The sequence below is a fragment of the Rhinatrema bivittatum genome, chromosome 1, assembly GCF_901001135.1.
Source record: "Rhinatrema bivittatum chromosome 1, aRhiBiv1.1, whole genome shotgun sequence".
NCBI classification, from domain to species: domain Eukaryota; kingdom Metazoa; phylum Chordata; class Amphibia; order Gymnophiona; family Rhinatrematidae; genus Rhinatrema; species Rhinatrema bivittatum.
In genome coordinates, this window is record NC_042615.1 from 502,786,858 (window position 1) to 502,800,728 (window position 13,871).

The 13,871-nt window shown below is 49.8% G+C and overlaps 1 protein-coding gene across 1 annotated transcript in view; it reads left to right on the forward strand.

The window, feature by feature from the left end:
• Positions 1 to 3,445: 3,445 nt before the first annotated feature.
• LOC115095910 (V-type proton ATPase subunit S1-like) overlaps positions 3,446 to 13,871 on the forward strand; it is a 30,588-nt gene continuing 20,162 nt past the window's right edge. The window contains 1 exon segment of the mRNA XM_029610250.1: positions 3,446 to 3,584. Within this exon segment, the coding sequence (XP_029466110.1) occupies positions 3,472 to 3,584 (113 nt within the window). The 5' untranslated portion in view covers positions 3,446 to 3,471.

The window sequence follows — 13,871 nt, forward strand, 5'->3', positions numbered from 1 at the left end:
CCATGTGCGCACATGGATGCACGCGCGGACTTTTTTAAATCGACCCCTCAGTGATCACAGCTCCATCCTCTGGGGAAAGCTGCAGCCCCACAGCTCTCATTGAAGCTTTCCCAGGCCATTACATCTTTTTGTTTTATTATTTAATTTCCTGGCTGCAATAGTTGAAGTTTTTCCTTTAGTGTTTTCTTGCCTCCCACCCCCACTGGTAAAGCACAGAGAACAGTACTTTGGGTCCTGTGGAATAGTGTTCCAGATCCTTGTACTTGGTTGGAAAAGAAGCAGAGAATTTTGGGGGCCAGGTGTAGTAAATATTGTTCCCGTAGCCAGAGAGGAGAAATCCCTAGGTAAAATCTAAACCTTGGGTTTTTAAACTGTTGTCTGTTTTCTCACAGATACCATGAAATTGACTAACACTGTGGGTTTTAAGCCTTTTTTTTAATAATATGCAAATTCTTTTCAATAAAGATTTTCAAGACCTGGCTCTGTCCTGAGAATTTTTTTTCTAGCATTCATGATCCTCTTAGCATAGACCGGGATGGAGAAGACTTGAGGGTTTGGTTGCATCCAGGGGCGGTTCTATAATGATGTAGGGTGAGGCAGCCGCTTCAGGAGGCAAAATTTTAGAGCAGCAAAAAGTACCCCTCAAAACGCTCCTCCAGCAGCTACCTCACTTTGCCACCAGATAAGGATTTACGTTCGTGCCTGCAGCAGAAGAGCCCCGCGGCAAGAGTAAGGAAGGCCCCGTGGGCTACCGGTGACTGAAGAAGAAAGAAAGTCCAGCGGGCTGCTGGCAGAGCCCAACTCACCGGTGGCCAATGAAGGGAAGTGGATCGCTGGAAAAGCTCCCAGCCTGCCGGCGACCAAAGAATTGAGAAGGCCCAGTGGTGTGCCATTAGATACCAACCCAGTAGCAGCCAATGAAGGGAGGAGGCCAACTGGGCTGCCAGTGGAGCCCAACCTGCTGGTGGCGAAGAAGGGAGGAAGCCCATCTGCTGCTGGCAGCAGAGAAAATGAAGCCCCCAGCTGTGTGTGAGAGCGCATGTGCCTGGGAGTATGTGTGTGTGAGAAAAGGCACATGCATATTTGGGTGAGAGAACATGTGTGTGTGTGTGAGAGCATGTGTTCCCTGAATGTACCCGGATCAGTCCAGACTGCTGGGTTTTGCCTCCCTTCCAGCAGATGGAGCCAGAGAAAAACTTGAAGAGCACCTCCTCTTAATCTTGTGTGCCGCCTGCATCTGTTCAGTATTTCTCCGTCTCCAGCAGATGGAGGTGGTGCAAAACCTGCAGTCTTTGACCATTTCTTCACTTAAAAAAAACAGAAAGTTGATTTTACTTCTCAGGACAGATCATGTAAGCTTTTACAGGGACATACCTCCCAGGCGATAGGCAGGCCCTAGTGAGGCTATCCCTCCTGGTCACAGGTCGTGTGGAGCTGGGGCTATTGCCCTGTGTGGCTCCTTTGGTCTGGTAAGGCGTATGGGGTGATACCTGTAGTCCGGTCCCTCCCCCTTGGTCACAGCCTGGATTCGGAAAGGTCTGTCAGCCTTCTCCTTTACTAATTTTCCCGCGGCCACATACAAAAAAAGAGGCAGGAAAGAGTGTGGCAGCACTTTGGCGCTGCGGAGGTCAAGCTCGGTCCCCTTTTGCCGCTGGGGACCTCCGGGACTGCGTTAGCCGCCTTCAGTTCTGTTGGGAGTCCAATCCGTCCCCGCCAGCCCGTTTGATGCGTCCGACGTGTTGTGTGGCATACGGGGAGTCTGCTTCGCAGCTCTCCTACACAGGGCTCTGCCTGCATTGCCTCCCTGGAGGGGAGGGTATGTCAGGGGTGAGGCCAGGGTCTGGATCGCGGTCCCATGGTGCGGGCAAGCGATCAGCCAACCACAAGATGAGGACTGATCTGTTCCCGCTGAGTGCGGGAATGGTGGTTATTTTGAAATTCTTCTCCGATGCTCAGGCTAAAGCAATGGGGGGCGGGGATCTCCCGCCCAATTTGTCCCTAGTGCATGGCAGTCCTGAGGGCCCTCAGAACTCGCTCCAGGATTATTCTGATGGTGAGCCCGATCACCTAGTGAGGATGGGTCTGGCCCCAGCCACTTTTTCTCTAGACTTTGTGCTTTTAATACACAAAATACACATACTTTTAATTCCTAGCTACTCAGTCCCAAAACAGGGGCAGTTCTCAGGATCAAACAGAGTGGCCCCTCAAGAAGGTCCCTGTGAGGGAGAAGGCCCCTGTGTATGAGAGACTGTGTAAGAATGAATGTGTTATTGTGCTTGGGTGAGAGGGAAGATAAAATGTGTACGGCCCTACCTCCCCCACTCCACGATGAGCTCAGGGGAGACTGGAAATCAAAAAATCCCAGGTAGGGAGAAATGTTTAAATCCTTATTTGTTTTAATTATTGGGTGTAATTTGATGTTTCTGCTCTTTTGAAATATTTAATTTGGGGGGAAATTAGAACATTTTTACTATTATAATTGATATTTTATATTTCTTGATTTTATCATTTAATGTTTTATGAAGATTGGTACTGTGTCTGTTTTTCCATTGTTGCTCTGCATGTAGAGGCTGTTTTTTGTTGGTTCCAGTTCAGTTCTTCTCAGCACTTTTCTGTTTATACTTTCTGATTTCTTTATTCTGTATTTGGTGAGGTTCTGCATCTGACAGAGATGAGGGGGTAGGAGCATGTCAGTTTTTAAAAATATAGATTGCAGGAGCGAGCTGGGCTTTATTTGATGAGCTGGGACAATTGGGGGGGGGAGGGGACAAAAAACGTAGCCACGGCCCAGGATGCAGGACAAGGAGTGGGTGGAGAAAAGGGGGGGGGGGGGTCTCAGGCCACGATGTGGAGCAGAAATCGGGAGTCAAGGCGCAGAGGGGAGTAGGGAGATACAGGGGAAGAGAAAGGGGTTGGTGGGCTTGGGATGGGGGAAGAGAAAGGTGGAGGCTGGGTCAGGGGGGTGCTTTGCTGAATCTGCCACCAGCTGTGCCTTTTGTTGCTAAAGGAGAAAGTACTATGTCAAAGCAGACACTGGTATAGGCAAGGAGAAGGGGGCGGGAGCGGGAACGTAATTCTGTATATCGTCCCCTCACAGAAAAATCCTGGCCCCGGCTCTGAGATGCCTCCTTGTAACCCCGCGACTGCTGGAGCTTCCTCTTCCGCTGCGTTGAGCGGCAGGGGGCTGCCCTAGGAGGCTCGGACTGAGTAATCTGCGCTCCACCGCAGCCAGGAACAGCGATGGCGTTGGACCTTGGGTAGGATTAACAGCCCCTGGGGTACCGGGAAGGGGCGGGACAGGGACGGTGCGTGGCCCACGGCCTGTGAAGCGCCGGGGTGGATCGGCAGCCGGTGACGTTCGGGGGGGAGGGGCAGGGTTCGGCCTAGGGACGTCGCCTTGTGACGCGTCAGGAGGGCGGGGCTCGGTCAGGTGACGGTCGATGGTCGGTCAGGTGAGCGGTAGACGGGAAGATGGCGCTGGGGAGGGCTGGAGCGTTTGTCTCGTCGTCGCTGCTGCTGCTGCTGCTCGTGGCTCCGGCGCTGTGCGTTCAGCAAGTGCCGATGCTTCTCTGGTCGAGTCAGGGGTGAGTGAGGCGTGCACGGCCACCCGTGCTCCGTATCTGGACGTTTCTGCGCTTCTTTCCGGCGGGGCCACCTCCGACGCAAGATCCAGCGAGGGGAGGGGCACTGCCGAGGACCTGGGCTGCTGCGCGGGGAAGGAGGAGGAGGAGGAGGAATTTGCCGTTGCAGACTCGGGGGGCGCACAGGACTGGGTTCTGGAGGCGGCTGCGGCTCTCGGTGGAGGGCTGTCACTGTCATCGCTGGGTGCGGGGACGGCTAAAAGTGTGGCAAAGCTGGGGTGGGACAGCAACTAATTCTGGGCTTCTGATGCTAAGGTTGGCTGGGGCTGACCCCCGAGGTGGATTGTAAGAAAATACTAATATGGGGAATCCTTTTCAAAATCGGCCCACAGGGTTATCTGTTTGACTCCCACTTGGGCTTTCTGAGCAGCATGTGTTTCATCAGCGCCCAAATGCATGTCAAGCTGATCCTTGAGAGGTACATATTTTTAATATCATCAGCAACATTAACCCGTGCAATTAGGAGTAAGACTGAAACCATACACACCGCAGAGAGCCCTAAGATCACAAAACAAAAGGACTTCTAAATGTGCCTACATCGCAGAGTACACATCTAACACAAATAAGAGACTAAATATTTTCCACGGCGGGCCCCAAGTTGTGGAACTCTCTGCCAGAATCATTACACCAGATAACAAACGTGAACTGAAAACATGGCTCTTTAGGCATGCATATAATCTAACCTAAAATACCAATATGCCGATTATAGTCACTGTCAAAACCATAAATAATGTTACTAGAATAAGTAATAAGTATTGAACAATGTAATGTGGAACGTGACAACTTACTGATTAATACGTGAAGGATAATGAAATATCATTTATGGAGTATTAACCATGATAGTAGCCCTCTAGCTAACTTGTACATGTAGCTGATTTGCTGTTGTGTTGACCTAGAATATGAATGTTGTAAAAATATGAATATTGACTTTGTAAACCATTGTGATCTTTTGGAATGATATATAAAACATCTAAATTAAACAAAGAAATATCATGTGACCTGGAGCAGACTAGAGCCAAAAAATTATACAAAACAAATGTAACATTTTTCCTACATAACTAGGAAGTAGAGCACACTCCAGACCAGGGCTGAGCAAACAGAGCTGCAGTTCCTCTTCAATCTATGCATTCGATTGGGTGCCCCACAAGTTTGGTTACATCTCTCATAGATATATATCCTGGTCTGGTGTTAAATTCTCTTGTCAACCAACCACCTCTTGAACCAGCTGCCCAACAGAGAGCGAGCCACATTGTCAGCCAGTATCAAACATGCACTGTCATACAGATTTTCAGATTGAGACAACTTTATTGGTACATACACACACACACCGACGCACACCAAGAAATACTCACTCACTGTGTGGGTGTATCTTTGTGTTTTCAGTGTGTGTGGATTTGTGTCAGAGAGAGATGCACGCATACAGTGTGTCTGATAGAGTGTATGTGTGGGTGGCTCTCTCACTCTGACACACAGACATATATACACACTCCCTCTTTTTCTCTTTGACACATACACACTCTGTTGTGCTGCTGCCCATTTGCTCACACAGTGAGTGCCCCTTGCCCCAGAACTGCTGCATCATCATGTAAAGTCCTTGCTTGCTGCCATCCCTTTCCCATCCTGCATCAGCCCCCCTCCCTTTCCCACTCTTTGGCACCCCCACTTTCCAAGAGACTCACTGGGTCTACAGTTAGCTGCCCCTCTCAGAGCTTAGCCCAACCATGTCAGTCAGAAGCCTCACCAACAGTGCACAGGCACTTACTCTTGGCTTGCCCCCTTCCTTTTCATGCCTGTACCTTGCTGCCTCTTTTTTTTTGCCTTGCCCCCCTCCTATCACCACAGTTCCATAGAAACTTTTCTACACAGCCCTGTACTTTTATGATTTCCCAGGCCCTGCACTGCATATCTAGTCCAGGAGAGGGAGGACCAGAAGTGATCCATGCTGTTCCCTGAGTTTAAAAAAAAAAAAAAAAAAAAAGAAAATTAAATCTTGGCCAAGACTGTGGAGAGCCACTGACTGCAAGCAACACAACTCCAGGTGGAATCCTGCCTTCCCACATGGAGCCAGGGCTGGTGTAAAGATATTGAATGCTCTGGGCGAACCTTCTAACTGCACACTTCCTGCTCTGCGCTTCCCACACACAATTAAAAATTATTGTATTTATAATAGATTTTACATGAAAAAGTACATTCAAACTACAATCTTCTGAGATAAAAATCAGAACATGTATTTTGCAATTGTAATTCAGTTTACTCAGCTTTCTGAGGGTCAAGCTCATACTCAACATCCATAATATATCAGGCTTGGTAGTGTGTCCCATCAGTGCTCACACATGTTCCACAGCCTGCCGATAGATGGCGCCATAATATATCTGGCTTGGTAGTGTGTCTGTCAGTGCTCGCGCAGGCGGCTCAAACACACCAGAGGTACGAAGGACAGCGGCCATCGCGGACAGGCAGAATATAGCAGAGGAGACCCTGGCATGCCGCGAACAGAGCGTGTCCCGTGGCACACACGCCGTTCGCGGCAAAGATGAAGGCCCGGTGTGCCGTTTGCGGCACACGGGGGCCTTCCATTTTCGCCGTGAACAGCGCAGGTCCCGCAGCATGCCAGTGAGAGAGAATGTGTGTCGGGGAGGGTGAGAGAGAGCCGGGGGGATGTCGGTTAGAGAGAATGTGTGTGTGAGCGAGGGGGGTGACAGAGAGCATGTTTGGTGAGAGGGGGTTGGGGAGGGTGTGAGAGAGAGTATGGGAGGTGAGAGAGGGTGGGTGGGGGGGGATGCTTGAGTGTGGGTTTCAGAGAGGGAGCCTATATGAGGGGATGTGTGTGTGTGTGCCAGAGAGTGAGGGAGCCTGTATGAGGGTGTGTATACGAGGAAGGGACACTCTTACAGTTAATTTCTAGGGAAACCCCAAAATAGCTGCAAATGTAGGATCATGATTCCAAAGCCCAGCAGAAGCTAGCTTCCATTAAACTGGAGACCCAAAAGAACAGGGAGGAAATGCAAACTACTAGAGCCTTGATGCGCTTAGCAAAATCACAGAACGTATAGGGAGACATGGTTTTGGATGTTTCTCTAGAGACTTTTGGAAAGGGATTATAGGTGTGCCGGATAACTTTTTATATGATTTCTGTCTATTGTGATCATTTGAAGCTGTTGCGGTTTTCTAACCGGTGGGAATAACCTAGTAGGGCTCCAGGAAATGTATTATTGTGTGGATAAATGGGTGTCTTGTGTTTATGCTTTGTGATGCCTAGGCAACACTTTGTTCTTCGGGTTAAACAAAAAAACATTTAAGATGTGCGATTTAGGGTGTGTAAATTGGAGGTACATAGTTTTATATTTATTGTTTGTAGCTTTTTGCAGGGTTTGGAACTTTTATGTTTTGGCATTCTGTATGTCTTATAAATTAATAAAAAAAAAAAAAAAAAGACAAAACATGGTTTTGGGAAAATAAGTGTGGCAGCTTGCTGGGCAGACTGGATGGGCCGATTGGTCTTTTTCTGCCATCATTTCTATGGTTTAATGGCACATCTATAATTTTATTTACACAAGGGAAATCTTGCCTCATCAATCTGCTGCATTTTTTTGAAGGGGTTAATAAACATGGATAATAATGAGCTAGTGGATAATAGTATATTTGGATTTTCAGAAGGGCATTTGACAAAGTCCTTCATGAGAAACTCCTGAGAAAATTAAAAAGTCATAGTTTAGGAGGAAATGTCCTATTGTGGATTGCAAACTGGTTAAAAGTCAGGAAACAGATTAGGACTAAGTAGTCCATCTTTTGAGAAAGGTAGAGTGCCTCAGGGATCTGTTCATTGGATCAGAGCATTTTAATATATTTATAAATGCTCCGGAAAAGGGTACGACAAGTGAGATGATCAGATTTGCAGATGACACAAAATTATTCCAAGTTGTTAAATCACAAGCAGATAGTGAGAAATTGCAGGAGGACCTTGCAAGACTGGGAAACTGGGCATTCAAAAGACAGATGAAATTTTAATGTGGACAGGTGCAAAGTGATGCACATGGGAAAAGTAACCCACATTGTAGTTACACAATATTAGGTTCCCTACTAGGAGTTACCATCCAGGAAAAGATTCTGAACGTCATCATGGACACTACTTTGAAATCTTCGGCTCACTGTATGGCGGCAGTCAAAAAAAACAAAACAATGTTAGGAATTATTATTTCCTAGCGTGTAGCAGATGAACTCAGGACTAATGGGTATAGCGTTGTATAGTGTGCTCCTGATAGCAGTTGGAGACGGAGTCATATTTCAATCTGACATCAGCACTACATATATCCGTGCACGAGGCTATGCTCTCCAGTTTTTTTCCGTCTCCATAGCAGTTCGGGACTTCACACACGCTTGCACAGTGTTAGAAAACCAAACTCCAAATTTAAAGAAGAAACAAAGAAAACTTACCTCCAAAACGAGCCCTGTTCTCCTGCGGTGATACTTAAGGGTCCCTCCCCCTGTCGAGGTTTCCTGAGGTGATTTCCGAGATCCCTCAGAAGTAAGCCTCGGTCCCAGCTTGGACTTAGCCCCCTGAAAAGGGAGTGGCTGAGAGGCAGCGGGTGCAGAACAGAGCGTGGCGATGAAGGTAATTCCCTCTCCCCCCGCAGCCGGAGACCGCCCGGCAGAGGACCGGGAAGCGCCGAGACAAGGTAAGGTAGACAACTTTCTCTAAGTCTTAGGTTTCCAAGGCCGCACAGATCGTCCCTCCGGCGTCTGTACAATCGGGTTGAGCAGCCCCGTCCGGGCTGGACCCAGATCCGGCAAGAGGGTTCTCCCACGTGGAGATCCCCTGAGGGGGGCCGCCATCTTACCGCGTGTGCCGCATCGTCCGCACAACCGAGCTGGGCGCACAAAATACTTGTGCGCATAGCAGCGCGCGCACATCGGGGCCGGGCGCACAGCAACACGCTCAAGGGTGCCGAACACATGACTAGGACCACGCGCACCCGGAGCGCATAACCAGGCCTCCCGGCACGCGCACCTGTACAGGATCATGGCACCACTGTCCAAGACAGCTAAAAGTCAAGCCATCTCTCCAGCATGCCACTTGAGAGCGGCGCAGCCCAAGGTGACTTCCGCCCTGTGCCTGCTATGCAAAGAAGCTCGGGGGGGGGGGAGGGGGAAACCGAGACAAGGTCCCCCTCAGCCTGTAGAGGACTCCAGATCCACCAGCGAGACTACCCCGGACCTCTCTATTCCCGACTCGGCCCCTCCACAGTGGGGGCCCTCAGGGGAGTGCTGTCAGATCCAATGCGGTCCCAGGCAATTTCACCTGGGTGGGATTCTTCGCTGAGCGGCAATCCTACATCCACGCACAGACAGGGCCACCAACAGCACAACCACAACCCCCGCCAGTGGTCCAGAACCTCTCAGGCCCCTCCCGGCCTCCACCAGATGAGCCTCCCCTGGACAAATACCTTCCCTTAGGGGATACAGATGACTCGGAGGAGGAATCAGAACCCCTGGAAGAGGGGAAAATCCCTTCAGGAACAGTACCGTATCGAACCATGATGCGCTTCTTTCCAAAAGACGAATTATCAGATCTCGTAGCCACGAGTCTGAAGGCATTGGCCATCCCGGACACATGCAATGCAGCAGAGTCCAAGGCGAGCCCCTTCCTGGCTGTGCTCCGCCAGACCTCACGCCATTTTCCTACACTACAGACCGTACAACAACTGATCGACCTGGAATGGGACGCTCCAGAGGCCACCTTTAAGGGAGGGCGAGCCCTAGAAGCTCTCTACCCCTTGGACCTCGCAGCGAAGGAACTCCTGAGGTTTCCCAAGGTTGACGCCCTGGTCTGCGCCACCACAAAGCGCACTACCATACCAGTCTAGGGAGGAGCTTCACTCAAGGATGCCAATGACAGACGGCAGGAATCCATCCTCAAGAAGTCTTATGATGTATCAGCTATGACCTTACAGATCGCTGCCTGCTGCGTCGTGGTATCACGCGCCTGCCTGGCTATGGCCAGGGACGCAACTACGCCAATCGAGGCATTAGACCCGGCAATATCATTCCTCACGGATGCGACCTCAGACCTGGTACGCACCTCAGCCAGGAGCCTCTCATCCATAGTATCAGCCAGAAGACAGCTCTGGCTTCGTAGCTGGTCAGCCGACGCGACCTCTAACCTGTTCAGAAGCGAACTGGACAAATTAGCCAACAATTGGGGCGAGTCCCCAGTACCCCGTCTACTCGAGGACAGAAACAAGAGGAGCCAAGGGCAGAGGATCCCAGCGTTTTAGACCATACAAAAACACTTACCAAGCCCCTCGCCCCGCCAGCAAGGGACAGTCCTTTCGGAACAGACACAACAAAAGAGGAGCCGGCTCGGGACCAGGCCCCAGCCGCAACACGCAATGAGAATCAGCAGACCCATCTACAGGAAGAGATCATAGGGGGCAGACTCGCCCTATTCTACCAAAGATGGGTCGAAATAACGTCTGACAATTGGGTCCTATCCATCATCCAAGAGGGATACTACCTGGACTTCCACAGCATCCCCCGGATAAGTTTGTGATTCCTCCGTGCCACGACCCCTCCAAGAGGAAGGAAGTGGAGACCACACTATCAAAACTGCTCGCCCTAAAGGCAATAACACCAGTGCCCATGCACCAACAAAATTCTGGGCACTATTCCATCTACTTCATCGTGCCCAAGAAAGAGGGAACATACTGGACCTCAAGACCGTCAGTCACTACCTGAAGGTACCCCGCTTCCACATGGAAACCCTGCGTTCAGTCATAAAGGCCTATCTCCACATACCAATTCATAGCATCCATCAGCATTTCCTACGCTTCGTGATATTGGGCCATCGCTACCAGTTCCAGGCCCTACCATTCAGGCTAGCTACGGCTCCCCAAACGTTCACCAAGATCATGGTGGTATTAGCAGCGACACTGAGGAAAGAAGGAATCCTTGTGCACCCATACCTGGACGATTGGCTGATCAGAGCGAAATCACCAGAGGAAAGCCATCAAGCAACCACCAGAGTCAAGGAACTACTGCAGAGCCTTGGGTGGGTCATCAATACATCCAAAAGCCACCAAATGGAACAAAGTCACCCTTCCCCCTAGGAGATTGATGGAATAACTACGAGCATGGTTGAACTCCACTCTCTCCATGGCATGGGACTATCTCCAAGTCCTCGGACTCATGGCATCAACCATAGAAGTTGTCCCATGGGCAAGGGCCCACATGCGGCCCCCTACAACATTCCCTACTGTCACAGTGGAACCCAATGTCTCAAAACTACTCCACCCCCCCTCCGGCTACCGGCGAAGGTTTGGAACCAGCTACAATGACTACAAGAAGATCATCTAAGCGAGGGAACAAGCCTGTCCCCACCGGAATGGACCTTGTTCACCATGGATGCGAGCCTGCGGAGATGGGGAGCCCACTGCCAGGAGCTAACAGCTCAAGGGCAATGGGACAAAGAAGAGTCGGCATGGAACGTAAACAGACTGGAAGCCCGAGCAATCAGACTAGCCTGCCTACAGTTCAGTCACAGACTCCGGGGCAAATCAGTCAGTCATGTCGGACAACACCAAAACAGTGGCCTACATCAACCGCCAGGGGGGAACCAGAAGCCAGCAGGTGTCTCTGGAAATAGAGCCCCTAATGACGTAGGCAGAATTAAAGCTACAAGGGATATCAGCTGCCCACATCGTGGGAAAAGACAACGTCACTGCAGACTACCTCAGCAGAGAGTCTGGATCCAGGGGAATGGACACTGTCTACAGCAGCCTTCCAGCTGATAGTAAACCACTGGGGAACCCCAGCCATGGATCTTCTGGCAACTGGGTCCAACACCCGGGTTCCCAAGTTCTTCAGCCGAAGATGGGAACCACTGTCCCAGGGAATCAACGCCCTCATCCAGACCTGGCCACAGGAGGACCTACTGTACACTTTCCCTCCATGGCCACTACTGAGCGGAATCATCCGCAAGATAGAACACACAGAGGGCTGGTACTTCTAGTGGCCCTGGACTGGCCAAGAAGACCGTGGTACGTGGACATGTGAAGACGTCTGGCGGGAAACCCTCTACGCCTACCTTCACACAGGGATCTACTCCAGCAAGGACCGATCCTCCACAAAGACCCAACGAGATTTTCTCTTACGGTCTGGCCATTGAGAGGTCTCACCTGAAACAGTGGATACTCAGGACCAGTGATTGACACACTGCTCCGAGCGCGCAAGCTCTTCACTTCCTTAACATATATACGAGTATGGAGAATATTCGAAGCCTGGTGTGAGGACCACAACATCCTTCCACGGACAGTCAAAATCCCCATGATCCTGGAATTTCTGCAGGACGGCGTGAACAAAGGGTTGTCCCTCAGCTCCATCAAGGTGCAACTGGCTGCCCTGGCCAGCTTCAGACCCAGGGTGGACGGCACCAGCCTAGCGGCCCACCCAGATGTCTCCTTCTTCTTAAAATGGGTCAAGCACATTTGGCCACCTCCTTAAGTAGCCGATACCCCTATGGAATCTCAATCTAGTGTTAGACTTCCTAGCGGGAGCTTCGTTCAGACCAACTCGCGGTCTGTCCCTATGGCTCCTGACCTTGAAGACGGCGTTCCTCTTGGCAATCTGCTCAGCCCGTCGAATCTCCAAACTTCAAGCACTATCATGCCGGGAGCCGTTCCTCAGATTCACGCCGGGATCCATACAGTTGCGCACTGTACCCTCCTTCCTGCCAAAGGTGGTTTCTAACTTCCATCTAAACCAAACCATCTCGCTGCCATCTCCAGACGAGCAACATTCACCACCTGAATGTTGGCAGACTCCTAGTTCGATACCTGGAAACATCGGAACCTGTACGAAAGACGGACCATCTGTTCGTTGTTCTTGATTACTTCTTTGATCCAGCCCGCTGGATCAAAGAAGTAATCAAGGCGGCCTATGTAGAGGCAGGCAAGCCTCTACCTCTGCAAGTCAAGGCCCCATTCCTCAAGGGCCCAGGCAGTGTCCTGGGCAGAAACCAAGATGCTCTCACCCACAGAGATCTATCGGATGGCAACGTGGTCTTTTATCCACACCTTCTCGAGATTCTATCGTCTGGATGTTCAGACCAAGGAGGACACAGCGTTCGCAAGGGCAATACTAAATGGGCCACAGGCAGCCTCCCAACCGGTTTGGGAGTAGCTTTTTTACATCCCATTGGTCCTGAGTCCATGTGCTACACGCTAGGAAATGTAGAAATTACTTACCTGATAATTTCATTTTCCTTAGTGTAGACAGATGGACTCAGCACCCTGTCCATGGCTGCCTCGCAATCAAGAATCCTCGGGGGAACCTCCCCCTGAGTGCAACACAAGCACGGGTAAGCCAACCCTTATCTCTAGTTCAGACACCCATATTACCAGGTTTTGGCGCTTCTCGGTTGACTGCTCTGGCGGTCTCCAGCTAGAAACCATGTCAACCAATCCGAGTAATCAAGTTAATCAAAATTATCTAAACACAAACATATCCATAATTGCTTTTCGAGGAGAAAACTGGAGTGCAAAGCCTCGTGCACAGGTATATGTAGTGCTGACGTCAGATTGAAATCTGACTCAGTCTCCAGCTGCTATCAGGAGCACACTATAGAACACTATACCCATTGGTCCTGAGTCCATCTGCCTACACTAAGGAAAATTAAATTATCAGGTAAGTAATTTCTATATTAAAGGAATGATTAATAAAATGGAGAGTGTCATAATGCTTTTGTATTTCTCAATGGTGAGGCCACACCTGAAGTACTGTGTGCAGTTCTGGTTGCTGCATCTCAAAAAAGTTATAGTTAAAGTGGAAAAGGTACAGAGAAAGGCGACCAAAGTGATAAAAGTAATGGACCAGTTCCCCTGTGAGGGAAAGCTAAAGAGGTTAGGAGTTTTCAGCTTGGAGAAGGTGGCTGAGAGGGGGATTTGATAGAGGTCTATAAAATCATGAAAAGACTTGAACAGGTGTGAATCTGTTTACTCATTCAAAAACTAGGGGACATACCATGAAGTTAGTAAATAACACATTTAAAACAAATAAAAGAAACTTTTTTCAGTCAATGCACATTTAAGCTCTGGAATTCATTACCAGACCATATGATAGTCAATTAGCATAGCTGGATTTAAAAAAGGTTTGGACAAGTTGCTGGAGAAGTCCATAAACTATTATTAACGAGATAGACTTGGGAAAGCCACTGCTTATCCCTGGGTGTTAGCA